Genomic DNA, 22,093 nt, shown 5'->3' on the forward strand with positions numbered 1-22,093 from the left:
GATGGAATTAGTCGCCTTACAAAAAGAGGAAGAGACAGGAGAACTCTTTCTCTGCCATGAGGATACAGTGAGAAGGTGGCCATCTATGGTACAGGAAGTGGGCCCTTACCAAGAACCAAATCTACTAGCACCTTGATTTTGGACTTCCCAGTTTCCAGAACTGTGAGGAATAAATGTTTGTTGTTTGAACCCCCAGTCTATTGTATTTAGTTATCAGAGCCTAAGCAGACTAAGATAGCTTACCTTCAGAAAAAAATTAAATTAGATGCCCAATTTATAGCATATATAAAAATAAAGATGACTTGAAGACCTAAAAATGAAAACCTTTAAGATTCTTAGAAATTACAGGGACTATTTTTGTGGCCTTGGAGTTGGAAAGGATGTGGTTTCAGGTAGCCTTTGCTGCATAACCAACCAGCCCCCAAATTAGTGACTTAAAACTGCTACAATTTATTATGTCCTATTAATCTGTGGGCTGGCAAGGTGGTTCTGCTAGTCTCACCTGGGCTCACTCATGTGGTTGCATTCAGCTGGTGGGTTGGCTGTCCTCACTGGACTACCTGGGCCTCTCTCTCCCCACATGGGTTTTCATCCCATGGGCTTCTCCATTGCATGGTGGTCTCAGGTTGCCGAACGAATGAGAGTGAAGTTTGCAAGGCCTCTTGAGGTTGATACTCAGAAATCACAGAGCATCAATTCTGTCTGTTAGTTAGTTAAAGCAAATCACAGGGATGGCTTAAATTCAAGGGGCGGGGAAATAGGCTCCACCTTCTCAGAGGGGGAATAGTGAAGTCAGTTTACCAAGGGGCATGCCGAGATGATAGATAGGCTTTCCTTAGATCCCAAAAGCACCGACCAGTAAAGGCAAAGACGGACAAGTTCAGTCCCGTTAAAATCAAGTACTTTTTGAGAGAGTGGCATTGACATATATACACTACCAAATGTAAAATAGATAGCTAGTGGAAAGCAGCCGCATAGCACAGGGAGATCAGCTCGGTGCTTTGTGACCACCTAGAGGGGTGGGATAGGGAGGGTGGGAGGGAGACGCAAGAGGGAGGGGATATGGGGATATATGTATATGTATAGCTGATTCACTTTGTTATACAGCAGAAACTAACACAACAATGTAGAGCAATTATACTCCAATAAAGATGTTAAAAAAAATCAAGCACTTTTATTTCTGAAAACACCCAGTAGGAAAAATGAAGAAACAAGTCACAGATTGGGAGAAGATATTTGCAACATCTTTTGGTGTCCAGATCTGTAAAGAACTACCAATCATAAGAAAAAGGCCAAGAACCCATTAGAAGAGTGGTCAAAAGACATGATAAGGTAATTTATAGAATGTAAGGAAATGATGTTCCACTTCATTAGAGAAATGAAAATTAGAAACAGTGAAATACTATTGTATACTCACTGGCAGAAATGAACTAGCCTGACGTTACTAAGAAGCGTTGGCTAGGATGTGACATGAAGAAGGGAAATGCTCATGGACTTTGCATGGAGGTTGGAAGTGGTCCAGCGTTGTCAGCATCTGGGGAAGGTGCAGGTGGATGCATGCCGCAGTGTCTCTCCTAGCAACATTCCTGGATATGTGCTCCAGGAACACATAAGGGTATAAGAACGTTCATTTTAGCATTGTTTTTAATTCTGAAAATGTGGAAGCAACTTAAGTATAGGATGTTAGATAAATAAATTGTGTCATGTTCACTTAATACTGTACAGCAGAAATTAGTGAATGAATGGGAGCTGTATGGATCAGCACGGCTAGAACTTGAAAACATAGTGGTGATTGAAAAGCATATGTTCCAAACTACTTGTAGTGTGATACCATTTATGTAGATTTTGGAGCGCATAAAATAAGACTTTAGGACTTCTCTGGTGGCGCAGTGGTTAAGAATCTGCCTGCCAATGCAGGGGACATGGGTTCAAGCCCTGGTCCGGGAAGATCCCACATGCCGTGGAGCAACTAAGCCCGTGCGCCACAACTAATTAGCCTGCGCTCTAGAGCCCGCAAGCCACAACTACTGAGCCTGCGTGCCACAACTACTGAAGCCCACACACTTAGAGCCCGTGCTCAGCAACTAGAGAAGCCACCACAATGCGAAGCCCGTGCACCACAACAAAGAGTAGGCCCCACCTGCCACAACTAGAGAAAGCCTGTGCACAGCAACAAAGACCCAACACAGTCAAAAAATAAATATTTTAAAAAACAAGATTTTATATTATTTATGAATACATGAGTTTAAAAAGGAGTACAAACATGAGCAAGAAGGATACAGAAACCACTTCAGGATAGTAGTTGCCTCTGAAAGGGGAGGAGAGAATGGGATGGGGAGGGGCACATGGGGGATCCAGTCTACTCTGATATACTTTATTTCTGAAAAGAAAATCTGAGGCAAATACGGCAAAGTGGTTAAGATTCGGTAATTCTGGGTGGTAGATTAGCATTATTACTCTATGGTAAAAATATTTCATTAAAAACATGCATATCTTTAAGATGTTATAATTTGGGTCATGTATGATGTTCTAAAAACAGCCATTTTTTACTTTTGCAGTGACTTGGAGTCAAGAAGATTTTCTGAGCATAATTTATACATTTAACCTGTAAAAAAAGTCATCTTGGAATTGGTGGGTTATCTTTGATCTTTCCCGATGGCGTGTTAGGTCTGTAGTGTAGAGTAATATGTGTCAGGGATGCTTTTTAGAAATTGTTAGATCAGGACTTTTATGTGTTAGGTCATTCTGAAAGTGGTCATTTACTGCTTTTTCCTCTCTCGTCCCAGGAGACTCTTTTTGCCCCATCTGAAGTCCATATGGCTCTGTATGATGAGGACCTCCTGAAAAATCCCTTCTATCTGGCTCTTCAAAAGTGGCGTCCTGACTTGTGCAACAAGGTGGCCCAAACCCGTGGCATTGTAAGTGCATCGATCCCGAGGGTGGTCCTTCTCCATGAGGCTTGAACCGAGCAATGCTGACAAGGCCCCAAATATGGTAGACTTCAGTTAAGTTTAGAGGGAGTCAGGTACAGGCCTGCTAAGTGCACCAAGCCCCAGACCATGCTTGGTATATGAATGAGCAGAGGGGGACCGCCCCAAGCTGCTTCCTCCAGGCAGCCTCCTGGGACTGCACCAGCCCAGGGTGTAATCCTTTCTCTGAACTCTCAGCCCCTGTTGTCACTGGTCTCACCTCTGTTTCTCTTGTTTCCATGGGGACCAGGAGGGCTTCTCCAGGGCAGAAATCATATTCCTCCTCGTTTGTGAGATGGGTGCTCACTCCCATAGGATAAGGGAACGTGTATACACACACATGTATGTCACCTTCAAAGGCATTTCCTAAAGAGAAAGGACCGAGAACTTTTGTAATAGAGGCCACAACCTCAGAAGCCTACAGGAGCAGCCAGGGAACAGGAGCAAGAGAAGAGAGAGAAACCATAGTCTGCTGCCTGGAGGGAGGGCAGGCCCTGTGCTGCAGGTCTTTCTGGTTCCCAGATTGGTGAACTTGGCAGGCATCTTACTTACACCGTGGGACACAGCGAGCTGGGTGCCTTTGTGCCACCCATCTGCCTTGGACCCTCTTCTTTTCCTACGTGTCCTCTTCTCCTACTTGTGTTCCTGCTTCTCTTGCCATGTGATACGATCTTAGGTGTGTCAGGCGGCTGAGGATTTGAACCAATGGAGAAATCAGTTAACTCGGGTTTCTCTGCAAGCTTGGAGCTGGCTTTTCCCCATACCCAGTCCAACTCTCTGCCCTCAGAAGCCTGATTTTTTTTCAAGTCCCTTCTTGTTTTTATGTTTGGTTTTGTGATTAATATCTTTTTCCCAGAATTTTTTTACTTTGGATTTTAGAAGTCATAAACTTCGTTATAAAAAAAGAGAGTAGAGCTGTTTCCAAAGAAGAAAATAAAAATCTCATAAAGCTCACCAGAGGCATTCACTGTCATCCATTCATTTCACAGTAGCTATTAAATGCTGCTGTATGCAAGGCACTATGTTTGATGTGGGGATTCAGCCAAAACCATGAATAGGCATCATGATCTTTACCCTCATGGAGCTGAAATTCTAGTGGGAGAGATGGTCACACTGTGGATACATATTGAGTAATTATGGTAAGTGTCACAGAGAACAAGTAGAGGAAGCCAAGCCATCATGTTAAATGGGAGGGCCTGACCCAACTTGGGAAATACTTCCTTCCCATCTTTGTTCTATGATATTTAAAAAAAATGTTGTCTAGACAAGAGTGTGTCATCATATGTAACTTTCTTTTTTTAAAATGCTACACTGTGGACCCGCAGTTCTTTCTCAGGAAGCCCTGGGGGACCTGTCTGTCTTGCTCATCACTGTGCTACCAGCCCGACACCGGGGCGGGGGGGGGGGTGGGGGTGTCGAGGTGTCGAATGGTATGTGATCAGCTTGTACACAGTTCTCTGATTGGCTGATGGCGAGGCAGCAGGGTGGTGTCACAGGGGTTATCAGTCCTTAGGCTCCAAGAGGCCTGGGCTATGTGCTCATGGTCCTCTAGTAGTTCTTCCATTTGTGTGTTGGGGGGCGTGGTTCACATCTGCAAAACAGCTCAGGAGATTTGCAGAAAGATGCTTCTTAAGCTGTGTCATCCTGCATTCCAGTGGTGCCCTAGGCCCCTTACTGCAGCCCCCACTGAGATCCATGAGGGGCTGCTTGGGGCCCACACTGGGCAGCACTAGATTTCGGGCCTTCCTTGGCCTCGTTCGGTGGACTCGAGAATCAGCAAGGCCAACTCCTCAGCACAGGTCAGCTGTGGGAAGGAGCTAGCTCTCGCCATCCTGCTCAGCCTGGCCAGGTGTTGGTGACTAGCCCCTGCCAACTGTTGGCCGTGTGATGGAGCCCCGGCTCATCCCTGTCTAATCTGTTGTAGTGCTCCTTCCGTGTCCGTTGGTTGAATGAAAAAGTAGAGTATCCCAGTGGCCTCTAGAAGAGCGCTCATCCTTTCTGCCACTGCTGAAGGACCCACGTGACCTCAGCAGGTGAATGCTGAATTTCCTTCCATGGGGCTTGGCCTTTGGGCCAACTTCGGTGGCCCCTGAATCTTCCCTGGGGATTAGAGTCCTTTAGTGGGCTCTAAAAGTGTGAAGTCACGACTTTTGAATGTGTGTATCCCCAGGGTTAACTGCCTTCCCCCTTTCCCCTGCGAGCCGAGCTTGGGCCCCGCCCTCACACGCAGGCTGAGGGTGGAGGTTGGCGGGCCCCTCACCTGCCCCAGCCCCTCCCCGGGTTTGGCCGCCTTTGATGGGACTGCCTCCACGTCCTCCACCATCCGCTCTCTGACTGATCCGTGGAGGCTCCTCTCCCAACGTCCCCCCATTCCAAGCCCAGAGGCCTGTGACACCCATACACTGCTTCTCATGGTCATCTGTTCTTGTAACCATCCAGCTATTATGCACCGTGGCTTTTTCAGAGCCAGCTGGGCAGGCCTGCTGTACCCCTGGGTCTCTTGTCCATGGAGCTATGGCAAAAGTTCTCTAGGTTTCCCTGGTGGACTGCAGGTGGGTCCATTTGCCTGTAGGAAAAACAAAAATGACAAAAGGGAATTAAATTTGGTCCTTTTATTGTGGCCCTCTAATTATGGGGTACTCAGGCTTCTGAGGGCTAGCCTAAGAACCCAGCAGCAATGGCTTCCACGTTCCAGAGAACTGACTTTCCAGTAAATACCCATACAGCTGAGCTAAGGGTGCTGAGGTCCATATTCCAGTTCTCAGGATTTGTTTAGTATAGATTGAGGTGACAGACATTGAACATCTAGGCACTGTGTTGGGTTTGCAGGGTTACACGGATGAAAGGGGAACACAGCATGCCTTCAGGGAATCCCAGAAACAGGCCATGTGCAGCACAGAGGGATGAGTATTAGGACAGAAGTGGTCATGGGCTCCTGTGGAGTGGATGACCCAGCCTGGTGAGGAGTCAGGAGGGCACCCTGGGGTGATAAGACTAATGCTGCTTCTTGCTTTTATTCTTTCTCTTCTTTAATGACGATTACTTATTTAAAAAATTTTATAAAGGGGCTATAATAAAAAGTTTTATTGTTAAGCTCTGAACTGAGTAGGTCCCTAACTTATGGTCTGCTTGGTCACTGTAAAGTTTGTGTCCTCCACACCGGCTGTTAAAACTCCATGACCTCGGGACTTCCCTGGTGGCTCAGTGGTTAAGAATCTGCCTGCAATGCAGGGGACATGGGTTCGAGCCCTGGTCCGGGAAGATCCCACATGCCGCAGAGCAACTAAGCCCATGCACCACAACTACTGAGCCTGTGCTCTAGAGCCCCGAGCCACAACTACTGAGCCCATGAGCCACAACTACTGAAGCTCGCGTGCCTAGAGCCCGTGCTCCGCAACAAGAGAAGCCACTGCAATGAGAAGCCTACACACTGCAACAACGAGTAGCCCCCACTCGCCGCAACTAGAGAAAGCCTGCGCGCAACAACCAAGACCCAATGCATACAAATAAACAAACAAACAAAAACCAACTCCATGACCTCTGTTCCAGAGGTAGTCTGAACCTCCATCTTACGAGAGCCCCCAGGCACCTGGCCCTGTCTCTGGAGGGTGGCTTCATAGCTGCTCCACCCTACTCCTCCGTGGCTGGCTTCCTCACCCCAGTCTTAGCAGGATCCTGGTGGAGATGGATGGGGCTACAGAGAGCCAGCCCTGGCTTGTGCTTGCAATGAAGTGCCCCGGGCAGCATTGTCTGCCTGAAAACTTTGGGGGAGTCCCTGAAATTGGAGGCCCCCAGTGCACTCAACAGATATTGATTGGCACCTACCATATGGTGAGCAGTGTGCTTGGTGATGGGGATTCAGTGAAGTAGGAGCCGGTCATGCCTTATTCAAGCTAAGGAGGCGGAGAAGGTGTGTGTAAACAGGCTCACAGAATGCAGTCACAGGTGTGGGGACAGGGGTGGGGTGTCTCTGAAGCACCTCAGAAGTTGCTGGTCCCTCGGAGGCCCTTCCTCAGATGGGACTATGTGACTCTGATCCATTGAGCTGGAGTGGGGCAATCACTTGGCCTGCGTAAACATCCCCTAGGCCTGGTTCATGCTGTCCCCTGGCCTGGGGCCAACCCTCGGGTTTCCAAGATCTTTCTGTGTTCACGGCTGCCTTGAGGCCACCTAGGAACCTTGAGGCCGTTTCTCAGTTCTGGCTCATACCTGAGGGCCTCCCGTTTCTTTCTTTAAGTTGCACTTTCATTAACATTTAAAATTTTTATGTTTTTCTCCCCCATGTCTCATTCCACATCTGCTACCACCAAGCCCATTCAGGACCTTTGCACATGCTTTCTTCTGACAAAAATGTTCTTCCCTTAGATCTTTAGTTGGTGGTTCCTTCTCTTCATCCATTCCTTGCTCAAAAGCTACTTCCTCAGAGACCTCCGTAACCACGCTACCTGAGTTAGCGAACCCTTGCCCCACTCCAGTCATTCTCTGTCCTGATATTCTGCCTTATTTTCTGCATAGAACTTACTGATATATGGAATATGTGTTTTATTATTCAGAAATCTCTATCCTCCACTTAGAACATAATGTCCATGAGGACAAAGCACCGTTATCTCCAACAGTGCCCAGTGTCATGAATATTGAATGAAGAAAAAACAGAAAAACCAAACTAAATTTTAATAATTAGTTGAATAAAGTTGGCTATCTGAAAATTTTTAAAAAATTATTATGTTTAATTTCAAACATGTACAAGTGGAACAAATCATGCAATGCACCCCACGCCCCCATCACTCAGCTTCCGCAGTGCCCGGTTCAGATACCAGCACATCTCACTTCTATCTCTGCTGCCCTCTCCCCTTAGCCAGGGGACCATTTTGAAGCAAATTCCAGAAAATTATATAAGGTAGTCATGTGATTTCATCTGTAAATATGTAGGAATGTAGTTTTAAATGATAAGGACTTAAAAAAATAATCACATACCATTATCACAGCTAAAAAATTCCTCAGTATCTCCTTACTGTTGTGAAATGTCTAGTCACTGTTCACATTTCCCAGAACATCTCATAATTTTTTGTTTGTTTGTTTTCCAGTTGGTTTGTTTAAATCAGAATCCAAAGGTGATCCACGCATTATTCTGGATTGGTAGGCCTTTTTTAAAAAAATTGAAGTATAGTTGATTTACAGTATTATGTTAGTTTTAGGTGTATAGCAAAGTGATTGAGTTATATATATATATATTTTTTTCAGATTCTTTTCCATTATAGGTTATTACAAGATATTGAATATAGTTCCCTGTGCTCTACAGTAAATTCTTGTTGCTTGGTATGCCTTTTAAATCTCTTTTCCTCCTAACTTTCTTGAGCTAAACTTTGAAAAGAACAACTAAACTGTACCTACTCAATGTGTAAAACTGGATCCATTTTGACATGTGTGTAGACTTGTGAAATCATCACCACAGTCTGTTTTTTTAACTATAAGCCCCACTTTCCTCATTTTCCTTCTTTGCCCACAATTCAAGTATCAAGGTCATTCATCCTGTAGAGTTTCCTGCCTTCTGGCTTTTGCCGGTTGCAGTCCTGTGGTGGTGTTTACCATGGTCCTCTGGTCTCTGTATTTCCTGAACTTGGTAGTTAAGTCTAGCTCTGGGTCTGATTCAGTCTTGATTTTTTGCAGAGAGGCAAGCCCACTTCATAGACAGTTGTGATCTTCCATCAACGAGGGCCTCCCTTTTCTGCCGTGAGCAATTGGCGTATCCCTCGTGGGGAGAGAAGCTCTTTCTGACCTGCCTGAGGAAGCTCCTAATGACAGCTGCTCTTGAAGGCCCCAGAGTTTCGTGGTGTCTTCACAGAGGAAACTCCAGCATATGCTGGGCTGTGCTCCCTGCTCCCAGCACTGGCCTCCAGGAGGCCACAGGACTGGGCTGTGGTGAGGTGGGGAACAGGAGGTTGAGTCCTGGCTCTGTCACTCACTGGCTGCGTGCCCCGGGACAAGTTGCTGAACTTCCTTGAGCCTCGGTTTCCTTGTCTGTACAGTGGGGATAGTGCAGAAGCTGCTTGCCTTGCGCCAGGCTGCTTTAGGACCTGGGGCTCTGAGGGACATCACCACTTTGGTCGTCGTCTCCCAGGTGCACTTGAATCTGAGAGATTCCTCTTAAACGTGAGTCCCTGGGCCGAGCACAGATACACGTGTGGTTGCCAGGGCAGCTCCTTGCCTTTGCTGCGCTGAGCAAAGAAGCTGGTGCCCGGTCAACATGGTGGCCATGGTGGGACCAAAATTCACGTTTCAGGTTGAGGCTGCCCCAGAGACACAGTCTGGCACCTGAGACATCTCTGGTGGAGGTGGCAGCCTGCAATAGGAAACTGTATTTCTGTGGCTGGTAAAACAAACTGTGATCACAGTTCAGCTTAAAATAGCATAGAAAGAAGATGGGAAGGAAACTGTCTTCATTGTGCTGCGTTTATCATTCAGGTGGTGGGATTCCGTGCGATTTTTTAGTTTCACTTTTCTGTACTTTTCAAACTATTGTTTCTTCATCTGGAATCATTCCTGAGCCTGCTGAGGACAGAGGGGGCCCTGGGGTAGCTGCAGGGAGGGCCCAGCGGGGTGGGAGTGAGCCCTCCGGTCTGAGGCCCCGGGATGGGGGAGGCGTGTGCTTCCTCCCTCGGCTGGGTGGGGGCCTCAGCTTCCCTCACAGTGGCAACAGATCAGCTGCTGCCCCTTTGGCCAGTGACCCCAGAGGTCCTCTCTGCCAGGAGGTCCCCGTGGCGGTTCTGCTGGAGCATCTTGAGATGCCTCGTGTTCTGCTGAAGTTGTAAATGACACGTCTGTTGAGTATTCACCCTAATTTGTTTTTTTCCAGGTGTTAGTACCCTGCAAAGGAAGCCTGTCAGGCAGTGTTCAGTCTACTTGTCAGTTTGAGTCCTATATTTTGATCCCAGTGGAAGAACACTTTCAGACCTTAAATGGAAAGGTATTCTTTCGTTTCTTGTGGGTCAACCAGGGCCACTCACTCAGTGTTTGGGAGTGGGGGAGGGGAGAGAATCCTGCTTCTCACCCTTTCACGTCTGTGTTACGTGATGGCTTTGACACCACAGCAGCCCTGCTACCTGCTGGCTGCAGCCAGGAGGTGAGGTGGGGCCGGGCACCTCTCCCTCAGCCCGTGGGTCTTCTGCCGGGGAGTCGGGGAGTGGCTGGGACACCTCCCCAGAGAGGCCCTGTCAGAGCAAGCTGTTTATCCCCAGTGCCCTTGGGATCAGGGACGAATTTCTAATTTAAGAATTTTTTGTTTTGAAATCATCTCAAACCTATAGAAAGTTTCAGTAAGGTACAGAGAACTCTCACATACCTTTCTGCCCAGATTGGTCAGCTGTTAGCATTTTGGCCACATCTGTTTTATTTCCTCACCCCTATCCCCATCTATCCATCTGTCTATCTCTCTATCTGTCTACACCACACATTATTACTTTTTCTGAACCTTTTTCAGAAAGACTAAAAGTTGCAGACACCATGTCCCTTTGCTTCAAAACAACGTGTATTTCCTATAATACAGCACAGTGATCACACAAAATTTAGCATTGATAGAATACGCTTCTCCAACATACTGTCCTTTTTAAATCTTTTTTGGGTTTTTTGGTCGCACCCCAGCATGTGGGATCTTAGTCCCTGACCAGGGATTGAACCCGCGCCCCCTGCATTGGAAGTGCAGAGTCTTAACCACTAGACCACCAGGGAAGTCCCAGCATACTGTCCTTCAACAAATTCTGCTAGTTGTAATACCCTATTATAGCAAAAAAGATCTATTTTTTTAGATCCAGGATCACGTCTGGGATCATGCAGTGTATTCAGTGGTTAGTCTTTTTAGTTTCCTTCCATTTGGAACGGTTCCTCAGTCTGTGTCTTTCATGACATTGACATTTTTGTCTTGCTTTGTAGACTCTCCCTCAGTGTGGGTTTCTCTGATGTTTCCCATGATTAGATCGCAGTTATGCCTTTTCAGTAGGAACGCCTCGGAAGGGTGTTTTATCTCTCTCAGTGCATCGTGTCAGGAGGCACGTGACGTCAGTCTGTCTCATTGTTGATGTTAACTTTGGGGTAGGCATTCTCTTATTTTTTTTAAGCGGAAGCAGATAGGTTCCGAGAGGGGGAGGTTCCATCCCTGGTCAGGACTGGCCGTGGTCCCCAGCCTACCCGCAGTCAGGAGTGGGGGCCCACACTGGTGTAGCCGGGGCCGTGGGCACTGGGGGTGGGCGTCGAGGAGGGATGGGTCCAGGGGGGTGGGTACCAGTATGCCAGTCTGGGGTGAGGGGTGGTCTGCAGCCCTGTGGCTCCCAAGCATGCTTCCATTTTCCTGCCAGGGATCTGCTCACCACAGCTGCCCGTCAGTTTACTTGTTCTCTTCCTGGTACCCAAATCTACCAAGAGAACAGAGGCACTGGGCTCATCGTGGCTGGTCTTCCCGGGCACCTTGGCCACGGCCAGAGTGATGAGCCGTGGAGGGGATGCAGCGCGCATCTTTGGTGCTTCTGGGTCGCAGCGTCGGGTCATTCTGATCTCTTATTCAGAGAGGAGAACCTTCTTACTTTTTCCTTTTGCGGAGGGTACAGTGCTTTTGGGTTGCAACATGTGAAAAGAATCAGGGTACAGTGTAGCTGGAGTGACAGGGTGAACAAAGAGGGAAGAAAACATGTTAGTATCAGAAAGCAAGCTGGAAGAGTGTTGGTGCCCCCCCAAACTCACACTGGAGCAGAGGCAGGCGGGTGGGGTGAAGTGCCACATGGGGACCAGGCTGAGGGTCGGCAGTCACACGGGCTGCTGGTGCAGTGACGGCTCTCTTGTTCCAGGATGTCTTTATCCAAGGAAACAGGATTAAACTAGGAGCTGGTTTCGCCTGTCTTCTCTCCGTGCCCATTCTCTTTGAAGAAACTTTCTACAATGAAAAAGAAGAAAGTTTCAGCATACTGTGCATAGCCCATCCTTTGGAAAAGAGAGAGAGTTCAGGTATTCTGGGAGAAAACCCCTTTCTCCTGATTGGGAGAAATGTGCTTGTTGAACTTCCTCCTGACGCAGCTGTTGTAAACATCCCATAAAATATTCAAGAGCCCGCTAGAAACCTGCATAACTGTTTACAATAATTCCCCCTAAAACTTAATCAGAAAGTCATCCTGAGCCAAGGTGACGTGGATTAGGCTGCTGTGCGTGGTTGCAGATATTGGGTGTTACACACATAGACCTTAGTGGGAATGGCGCCCCCTGGAGTTGTGCAAAGTGGCAGCCCTGGCTTTGTCTCTGGGCCTCGTCTTTAGGGCTACTTCTTACAGCATTATTACCCACCCAGCCCCACTGCTGTGCCTCTTTGAGATCTCATTATTTTTTTTTTTAATATATATTTTTTGTGGTATGCGGGCCTCTCACTGTTGTGGCCTCTCCCGTTGCGGAGCACAGGCTCCGGACGTGCAGGCTCAGCGGCCATAGCTTACGGGCCCAGCCGCTCCACGGCATGTGGGATCTTCCCGGACCGGGGCACAAACCTGCGTCCCCCGCACCGGCAGGGGGACTCTCAACCACTGTGCCACCACGGAAGCCCTAGATCTCATTATTTTTAACAGGTAATAATTCTTTGGTGCTCCACGAAGTTGAGATAACAATTAATGTGCCAAACGCTCCTATCTGAGGCTCTTATTGTCAGGAATCAGGGCTTCCTCACCACAGCCTCACAGGTCATGCCTAGGGTCCCAGATAATTCAGGTTTGGTCCCAGGAAAGGGCTTCAAGAGGACCAGGCTCTCTGGACCCCCAACTGGGCTGCTCTTGGGTGATATCTTGAAATAAGGTCATCCCTCTCCTCCTGTGGAAGATGGAGCGTCAGATCCTGGAGGAGCAGGGCAAAGGGTTGTGGGACTTGCCCTGTTAGGAAACAGTGAAGCCTTCAGCCAGCCTGACCCTCTGTCTCTTTTTCAGAAGAGCCTTCAACACCCTCAGATCCCTTTTCCCTGAAAACCATCGAAGATGTGAGAGAGTTTTTGGGAAGACATGCAGAGAGATTTGACAGGAACATCGCCTCTTTCCAGCGAACGTTCAGAGAGTGTGAAAGAAAGAGCCTCCGTCATCACATAGTCAGTAGCCGTGTCTTGCTTTGCTAAGCGTGCTTTGTCTCAGGCCAGTTCAGAGCACCAGGATCCCTCTCAGTTCACTCTGTAACTTTGCTGCCTCCATCGTTGGAAGTTTTGTTTAAATGTTTCTTTTTACCTATAAAAGTACTACAGACCACTGTAAAAACTTGAAAATTGCAGAGAAGTATAAAGATGAATATTGTTATCATCTATGTTAACCCTAAGGGGAATTTTTTTTCCTACTTTTAATGCATGTACCTAAAAAACGTTGAAAAACAAGTCACACACTTGATTTGATAAGCTTGCTTTAGGATTTAGAGCTTGTCACCCAGGAAATCCATTTTGTGAAATGTTCTCTTTGCCCCAGGACATGTTACATGTCCCAGGTTTTGTGTCGTGGCCTCGGATCACGAGGGTGACCTCTCTCTGCTCTGTGTTGCACAGGACTCCGTGAATGCTCTCTACACCAGATGCCTCCAGCAGCTGCTGAGGGACTCCCACCTGGTAAGCAGCACGACGTTCAAAAGAGACACCTGCCAGAAAGAGAGAGACAAATAGCATATATCACTTATGCGTGGAATCTAAAATATGCCACAAGTGAACCTATCTACGAAACAGAAACAGACTCACGGACATAGAGGACAGACTGGCGGTTGCCGAGGAGGAGAGGGTTGGAGGAGGGATGGAGTGGAAGTTTGGGGTTAGCAGATGTGAACTATTATATATAGGATGGACAAACCACAAGGTCCTACTGTATAGCACAGGGAACTATATTCAACATCCTGTGATAAACCATAATGGAAAAGAATATAAAAAAAAAGAAGGTATATATATGTATAACTGAATCACTGTGCTGTGCAGCAGACATTAACACAACATCGTGAATCAACTAAATAAACCAAAAAAAAAAAAAAAGAGAGAGAGAGAGACTTACAGTTTGCCCACATGCTAGTCCATGCTCTGTAACTGTACTCGTCTTGTCCTCCAGAAAGTGCTCGCCAAGCAGGAGGCCCAGATGAACCTGATGAAACAGGCTGTAGAGGTAAGGGGCCAGGGCAGCGAGGGGAGAGAAGACGGCAGTGCCGGGGGCTCCTTTGTTGCCCACCCCCGACTCACATGCCTTGAACTGGGTCCTGTTGATTTCACAGATGTATGTCCAACACGATATTTACGACCTGATCTTTAAATATGTGGGGACCATGGAGGCAAGTGAGGTAGGTTCTCCATCATCATCATCCAGGATGGAAGCCCTGTTCTAAGCCTTTTAAGACATTTGAAGCTTCATTAAAATCTCTTGTTAGGATGCTGCCTTTAACAAAATCACAAGGAGCCTTCAAGATCTTCAGCAGAAGGATATTGGTGTGAAACCTGAGTTCAGGTAAGGGTTTGCACTGCTGTGGCCGTGTCCTCAGGGGCTGGGGCACCGTTCACCATCCCCCCCCCCCCGAAGCAGCAGTGGCGGCACTGATTTGACATGGTTCAGACCGTGGAGCAGGGCAGTTATTTGTGACCAAAGATAAAGGCGCTGAGGTTGGCAGATGACTGTTTTGGAGCTGGCATGCTCCTGCACCCGCCTGCCAGCATCTGGTGAGTGGGAGCCAGAAGGGGTGGAGTCGTACACAGCTGGTCTCTGGGCAGGCACGCAGCTCACCCAGGTGGGCCCTGCACACAGATGTCTCTCCTCACCTGCCAGTCTGAGGGACCCCTGCTTTAGGGGCATCTCCTTTTGGATTAAGTTTCATTTTATTACAAAAATGTCTAGGGACTTCCTTGGTGGTCCAGCAGTTAAGACTTCGTGCTTCCCTGCAGGGGGCACGGGTTCGATCCCTGGTTGGGGAACTAAGATCCCGCATGCCGTGCAGCTCAGCCAAAAAGTAAAAAAAAAAAATCTAAATTGTTTATGTCTAAACGCCCCCCCCCCCCCCCCGCCGCCCATTGGCCTATTTCATTCTGGGGCTAAGGCTTGCTGATTTTGTTTCCTAATTTTCTGGTGCAGCTACATCACCTGGCAGCTTGATTGGCACCTTGAAAGCTGCTGGGTTTTGCCAGTGACCCGAGTCCGATTACTTCTGAGTTTCTAGTTTTGTTTGTCTTTACTTACGGTTTGCTGTAAGAAATGTGAATCTGAGGTATGGGATTAGATCCGAGAAGGAGGGCCCTCACACCGTGGTCTTACGTGGTCACTTTCCAAATTATTTTGCAGCTTCAACATACCTCGTGCCAAGAGGGAGCTGGCTCAGCTGAACAGGTGCACGTCCCCGCAGCAGAAGCTGGCTTGTTTGTGGAAGGTGGTGCAGCTGATCACCCAGTCTCCCAGCCAGAGAGGTGTGTGCTTGGTGAAGGGACCTGCAGTGGGGTGGCTGCATACATCCAGCTGCAAACGTCTGTTGAGAAGCAGTCATCTTAAAGGCTCATAGAGATGGGTGGATGGGCAACAGAGCATTTCTGTGTGAGTGCCCTGGCGTCGGATCTGAGGAGTGGGTGCCTAGCAATGGGGGTCGGGGGGCAGGGTAGGTGAGGCATCTTTAGGGTGAGAAAATGCTGGTGGAGAAGCAGCGGCCTCAAAAAACGAGCCAAACTGGTGATGGAAACATGGGGGTTCAACTGTTAAGTTGTTCTCTCTAATTTTGTATACGTTTAAAATTTTCCATTATAAAAAGTAAAAACAAAATAAGCTAAGAAAAAAGTAATGAGAAGGCAGATCTGTGTGGGCAGATAGGGGGTGATCTTCGAAGCGTATTATCAATGAATGAAAGAACAGGAGTGTGTATGGTACCCTTCCAGCAGCATTGCGGAAAGGGGGCGACTCTGTATCCATATATACAATGGGGAGATCATAGACTGTCTGTGGACAGGTACATAGGAAGCAATAGCACTGGCCTCTGGGAAAGAAGTCTGGGTGGCAGGGATGGGAGAGGTGCACGGTTGGCTCTTTTGTACTTTTTGAAATTTTAAATGTGTGAATGGATTACTTAAACAAAATTTTAATGAAAACAGTAGAGTCAAGCTGCAGATCGGCATTAGACTCTGAGGTGTTTAAAACAGAAATGATCCCAGGAGGAAAGAGGCTTCTGGCAGTGCCTCGGGCACGCCTTCAAGTTGTATCCACCATTGCTGACTTCCTTGGGCTCTTTATCTGTCCCGGGAGGTAGTGAGGGGTGGTCTGCTTGCAGTTTGCTTCTTCTGCACATGTTCTGAGGATGCGAAGCATTCATTTTCCCCTGGAGTCTGACATCTATTCAGGACGCTAGAAAGGAAATCGTGCGATTGAATTTCTCCCTGATGTGTCATCTTCCTGGATTGTGGTTTTGTGGGTTGAATGGTGGTGGGGAGTTGATAACACTTGTCGGTCCATTTGAGTCCCAGGATGGCTTTGAACATGTGTTTCCCCCTTGCAGTTAACTTGGAGACCATGTGCGCTGATGATCTGCTATCAGTCCTGTTGTATTTGCTTGTGAAAACAGAGATCCCTAATTGGTAATATTGTTTGTTAAAATGCTTTTTCAAAATGGCAGCACTGTACTGGGGTGGTTTTAGTGTCACTCTAGGAAACTGAGTGCCCCTTATGAGCCAGGTACTGCCCTGCTTTCGTCCTGCAAGGGGTGGCTGTCATTCCATGTACAGATGGGGAAACTGAGCCAGCGAGCTTATGTTTCTCATTCTGGAGCATGTGGCTAGTCAGTGGCTGAGCGGGAAGCAGACTCCAATTCTATCTGGCTCCAAAGCCCGTCATTTTCCCACAGAAATGCAAGTTCCCTGTATAATTACCAGCTTTCTAAAAACTAGCCCATTCCAGGAAAGTCGCAGGTAGCTTTACTTATTTTCCTAATTGTGCTCCCTCTAAATAAAGACCCAGGGACAAGCAGCCCTGGCTCCCAGGAGCCAACCGACTTGATGATGAAGCCAAAAGCATTGTTTCTGCCAAAGTGTTAATTGGGTATACAACAATAAAACTTTTTTCTTCCTTCTGTTAGGATGGCAAATTTGAGTTATATCAAGAACTTCAGATTTAGCAGCTCAGCAAAAGATGAACTGGGATACTGCCTGACCTCAGTTGAGGCTGCAATTGAATATATTCGGCAGGGAAGCCTCTCCGTTAAGCCACTGGTAAGACCTCCCTCCTTCTCTGCCCTTTTTTTGTGGGTGTCACGGCGTGTGTGATGGGGTTCTCAGGGTGGTGTGGGGGAGGGGCAGTCAGAGATGCTGTCCCGAGAGAATGGGGCCTCAGCCCAGTGAGTGAACACTAGCCCCCCGTAGGTTGTGAAAGTTTGCGTGTTATCTTGTCCTTCACATTGTTGATCTGCTTCATTAATCCTTGTCATCCTCAAAAGCACACGGGCAGAAGGGGAAGCTAGAAGCGGTGAACTGGGGTATCCTGATCATGATGGGCAGGAGATGAGATTACTAACGTCTGCAGTTTTCAGGACTCAGTGGCCCTATTATTATTTTCTTGGTTGGTTGGTGAGCTTTGGCTAGTGGAGGCGATGATGTTCCCATGAGAACTGTGAGACTCTTGAACCAAGATTGCACTGCTGGCTTATTTCACTGCCATACCAACCAGCAAAACATGACAGTGCTCACAGAAATTGCAAAGTTGAAATCAATCGAATGAAGAGATTTCTGTATTAAAAACCAAGAGTCCTGGGACTTCCCTGGTGGCGCAGTGGTTAAGAATCTGCCTGCCAGTGCAGGGGACACGGATTCGAGCCCTGGTCCAGGAAGATCCCACATGCTGCGGAGCAGCTAAGCCTGTGCGCCACAACTACTGAGCCTGTGCTCTAGAGCCCGCGAACCACAACTCCTGAGCCCACATGCTGCAACTACCGAAGCCTGCACGCCTAGAGCCCGTGCTCGGCAACAAGAGAAGCCACTGCCCCACAACGAAGAGTAGCCCCAGCTCGCCGCAATTAGAGAAAGCCCACATGCAGCAACAAAGACCCAAGGCAGCCAAAAAAAAAAACAAACCAAAAAAACACCAAGAGTCCTGAGGATTGAACTTCGATCTTAATTTTCCCCTGATGTTAGAAGCTCCCAAAGTAATAAGTTGAAACACGTGGAAAAGAACATAGGCCTGTTCAGACAGGAACACTCGGGTACAAGCAGTTCCCTGAATTCATTTATTGTTAACATGTTTATGTATTTTCTAGTCTTTTTCCTTGCCATGTATACTTTACATAATTGAAATTGTAATGTAGATAGCCTTGTATACTTTTTCCCCAAAATGAATAGTTCTATTTTTTTCTGATTAGAAAACTATTTGCTTGTAACTAATATGTGAAATATAAAAAGTAGCAGTGAAGACAACAAAAGCCTCCCATAAACACACTAGTTGGGGATGACTTATTAACATTTTGGTATATGTCTTTTTTCTGCACTTACACAATTATATTTTTAAACAGAATTTGAGCTTATGCTGCACTTGCTGGCACATAGCCTGACAGTATCATGGTGCTTGCTGAAGAATTAAGTTCTGCTCTGATTTGATTGCCCACACACATACGCAGGTGAAATTAGAGGCTGTGCATCTCATCTCAGATGTGGCTGGCTGTGACTCCCGTGAAAAGTTGTTTCTAATTTAGGGGGAAATTATTAACATTCTAGAATGCACACGTGTGTGTTCACGGGCACCTCTGCATACACACAGGTCTGCAGAGTCAGAAATGTCACTCGGGGCTTCCCTGGTGGCGCAGTGGTTAAGAATCCACCTGCCAAGGCAGGGGACACGTGTTCGAGCCCTGGTCCGGGAAGATCCCACATGCCGCGGAGCAACTAAGCCCGTGCGCCACAACTACTGAGCCTGCGCTCTAGAGCCCACGAGCCGCAACTACTGAGCCGCGCACCACAACTACTGAGCCTTGCGTGCATACTGCAACTACTGAAGCTGGCGCGCCTAGAGCCCGTGCTCCGCAACAAGAGAAGCCACAGCAATGAGAAGCCTGTGCACCGCAACGAAGAGTAGCCCCCACAATTAGAGAAAGCCCGTGCCTAGCAACAAAGACCCAGTGCAGCCAAAAATAAAATAATAAATAGATAAATTTATTAAAAAAAAAAAAAAAAGAGATGCCACTCACTTCCAGAGTTGGGCAGCAAGATTTCTTAGTTTGAATTGTCTTCTGTGAGGTTCCAGGAACACGTGTTGTTCCCATGGTGCCTGCGGAGGTTTTCCATCATGGCCCTGCCCTTCTGGTTCTTTCCCTCTGATGGGTCTCCCCTCCTGGACCCACTACCCTGCAGAGGACTTGCCTGATGCTCCTTGCTGGGGCCAGGGGTGCCCCTTGTCACCTGGAGGGAGGTGCCCACCTCTTGAAGGTGCTCCTGTCCCCTTGCTGCACCCATCCTGTACCACAACCATCCTGCTTTCTTACTTTCCGTGGCATGTAGGCAGGAAGTCCAACGCTTGAAGGCCTTTGGCCAGAGAGTAAAGAGGTGGTTGACCAAACACTAACAGTCAGCTTCTCACACATACTTTTCTTTCAGAAAATATTCCAAGTGGGATTGTGGCAGTGTTTGAGGGGTGGCCCCTCTTGTGCTGGTGTTGGTTTGAGTCCAGCCCTTGGGCAGGTCAGTTTATCTCTCTGAGCCTCTGTCCCTCCTGTCTACACTGGGGATCGTGTTATGTATTTCACCCTTGCCAGGTGGTTGCGAGGATCAAATGGCGTATTTGAAAGTGCCTTTTTGAAGTGTTACGTGATACTGATGCCCTTCCTTGATCTGGCAACACCGGCATCTGGATGCCTCTGTTTCCTGGCTGTCGGGTGCATCCTGCGTGGATAGCCCCAAGGATGGCCATTAGCTTGGGTGGGCAAGGGGGGGGACACAGCCCAGCGCGCCCGTCTTGTCTGGGCCGTCAGACCCTGGTCCTGCCCTCCCGGATTGGAGGGTGGTTGGTCCCCCTGGAATTGCGACAAGGTTGCATCACCCTCTCGGCTGGCCATGGAGCCCGAGCCTTGGGTCTTGAGTGGGTCGGGCCTGAGAGATGTCCTTTTACCTTTATGGACAGAGCAGGTGTTGTGGCTTCTTTGTCTTTTGTGATGCCAGCGTTGGGATTCCGTCTGTGGCATTGCCTGTGCCTTAGTGCAGTTCCGTCTAGGAAAGTGCGAGGCCACGGCTGCTTGTTGGTATTGATAGAATTTCCTGGGGAAAGAGCCCAAGTGTATCTCCACACAGCAGGTGAGGTTTCTGAAAAGCATTAAGGACTAAGTGTTAGGAAATCAAATAATGTTTTACTGTTGACTTTTTATATACTATAATGTAGTTTCACAGAAATTTTCTCCCCAAGACATAATCATACTTGAGATGACCGTAAACATTCTTTAAGCATGTTCATTAATGAAGACTTGAGCTTTTATGAAAATAACCATTACTGGGATGACTCTAGATTTACCTTTGTGGACAGAAAAAAATGGAGGAGAACCTTGAAAGGATCTCCACCCTTCTCTGCTCCAGCTTTGCAGGTCTTTTTCACATTACTGGGCTTCCAATAAATAGTATTTACCTTTTCCCGAATTGGTCTTAGCTGATATGCTATCTCTTCTGGTTGCTCATTCTTCCCTGACCAGTCAGTCCTGGAAGACCTGCCTCTTTTCATCAGTGCCCTTCAAACGTCACCTAAGTGGAGGAAGGAGCCCCAAATTTACCTGAACAATAAGGTCTTTGATGTTTCTCTGATTTACAGCTCAGCTGTAAATCCCTGAATAAAACAGGTTGATCGAGCCTTACACAGCATATACCGACGGGGAGCAAAGGCAGCTCTACGTCTGAGGGTTGGTGTTTGTCTGCCAAGACAACCCCATGAGGGCAGCTGGCATGAGGGGCCCTGCTTGGCAGTGGGCCCCAGAAATGTTGCCACCTCTGTCTTTAACTGGACCTCTTCGGCAGAACCTAGGGGGCCACAGAGAGAAATGTTCCCATAATTTTCTCAGGGTTTGGTGAGTTCTTCTGGCAGCAGCTGGCTGGAAACAATTCCATCTGTCTCCCACCAAGATTCTTTTCGAGGAAGTTAATTTGTTACCCATTTAGTCACAGGTGCTCAAGTGAGCATTGAAGTATCTCACTAGAAATGATTTCATAGAGAAAGGTTACATTTTTAGATTTCTATAGCCAGGTAAAAATTACCTGCACTGTGAAGACCTGAGTTTATTCTTGGGGTGGACCCCATATTTTATTGGACTTCGGGCCAGTGGCCGTGTTGTCTGATGTTTTAGTAAGTATGTTCAAAAAGCAGGACCCTTCTCTCTCTTGCTGGTTCACACTGGGAAGGGTAGACCAGCCTGTCACATGGTTCCCCTGTCTGTGGACCCAGGTAACATGCAGCGGACAGGGCTCTGCAGGCATTAGGACAGTTGTTTTGAGAGGAGGGGGAGGCCGGGACAATCCAGGTTTCCACATGGGGGATGGTGCTGTGTGCATGCCACATTTCACACTTAGAGATGCCACATTCCACATACACACACACACACACACACACACACACACACACACACACACACGGAGCCATCGTGCTGCCCCCTCCCAGATTCCTGCCGGGAAGCTGTCATCAGAGCCCCACTTCCTGGAGAGGCAGACAGGGAGCCCCTCTCCCAGCCTGATGAGGGTCTGTTGTGCGGCTCCCTGGGGGCGGGGAGAGGCACTGCCGGTCCTGTTTTGTGGGAAACAGCAGGGAGCGTTCCTGGGTCCTCTGTTTTCAAGGATCTGCACTGACAGCTCACGACGTGGGATAAAACGGGTTGTCGGCTTTTCTTGCAGGAGTCCGAGGGGTTTGGTGACAGACTGTTCCTTAAGCAGAGAATGAGCTTGCTGTCTCAGCTGACCTCAACTCCCATTGACTGCTTGTTTCAGGTAAGACACGCAGAGGTCCTGCGGGCACAGATATGTGAGGGGCTCTCCATCCTCCCACACCTCTGTAGAATCCATCAGGGTGGTCCGCGTAGTTCAGTGCAGGAGTTCATTTTGTGCTTGAGGGAGCGATACGGATGCTGGATCAGCTCGGCTGCCCGTCTCCCCCGACGTGAGCTGCGCTGTA

The 22,093-nt window shown here is 48.0% G+C and overlaps 1 protein-coding gene across 13 annotated transcripts in view; it reads left to right on the top strand.

The window, feature by feature from the left end:
• The window catches only part of ANKRD27 (ankyrin repeat domain 27), a 52,787-nt gene that overhangs the window by 6,260 nt on the left and 24,434 nt on the right, over positions 1-22,093 (top strand). For 9 of the 13 annotated variants that reach the window (XM_060130984.1, XM_060130980.1, XM_060130979.1 and 6 more), the window contains 13 exons: positions 1,195-1,332; positions 2,787-2,918; positions 9,823-9,933; positions 11,804-11,960; positions 12,920-13,074; positions 13,516-13,575; positions 14,060-14,113; positions 14,220-14,285; positions 14,373-14,449; positions 15,275-15,396; positions 16,470-16,548; positions 17,046-17,178; positions 21,817-21,909. In XM_060130984.1, coding sequence (XP_059986967.1) covers positions 2,817-2,918; positions 9,823-9,933; positions 11,804-11,960; positions 12,920-13,074; positions 13,516-13,575; positions 14,060-14,113; positions 14,220-14,285; positions 14,373-14,449; positions 15,275-15,396; positions 16,470-16,548; positions 17,046-17,178; positions 21,817-21,909 — 1,209 coding nt within the window. In that variant the 5' untranslated portion in view covers positions 1,195-1,332; positions 2,787-2,816. Of the gene's footprint in view, positions 1-1,194; positions 1,333-2,786; positions 2,919-9,822; positions 9,934-11,803; positions 11,961-12,445; positions 12,569-12,919; positions 13,075-13,515; positions 13,576-14,059; positions 14,114-14,219; positions 14,286-14,372; positions 14,450-15,274; positions 15,397-16,469; positions 16,549-17,045; positions 17,179-21,816; positions 21,910-22,093 lie in introns of those variants that run through there. The other 4 variants (XM_060130978.1, XM_060130977.1, XM_060130986.1 and 1 more) reach the window with 4 other exon arrangements.

The sequence above is a fragment of the Lagenorhynchus albirostris genome, chromosome 19, assembly GCF_949774975.1.
Source record: "Lagenorhynchus albirostris chromosome 19, mLagAlb1.1, whole genome shotgun sequence".
Lineage (NCBI taxonomy): Eukaryota > Metazoa > Chordata > Mammalia > Artiodactyla > Delphinidae > Lagenorhynchus > Lagenorhynchus albirostris.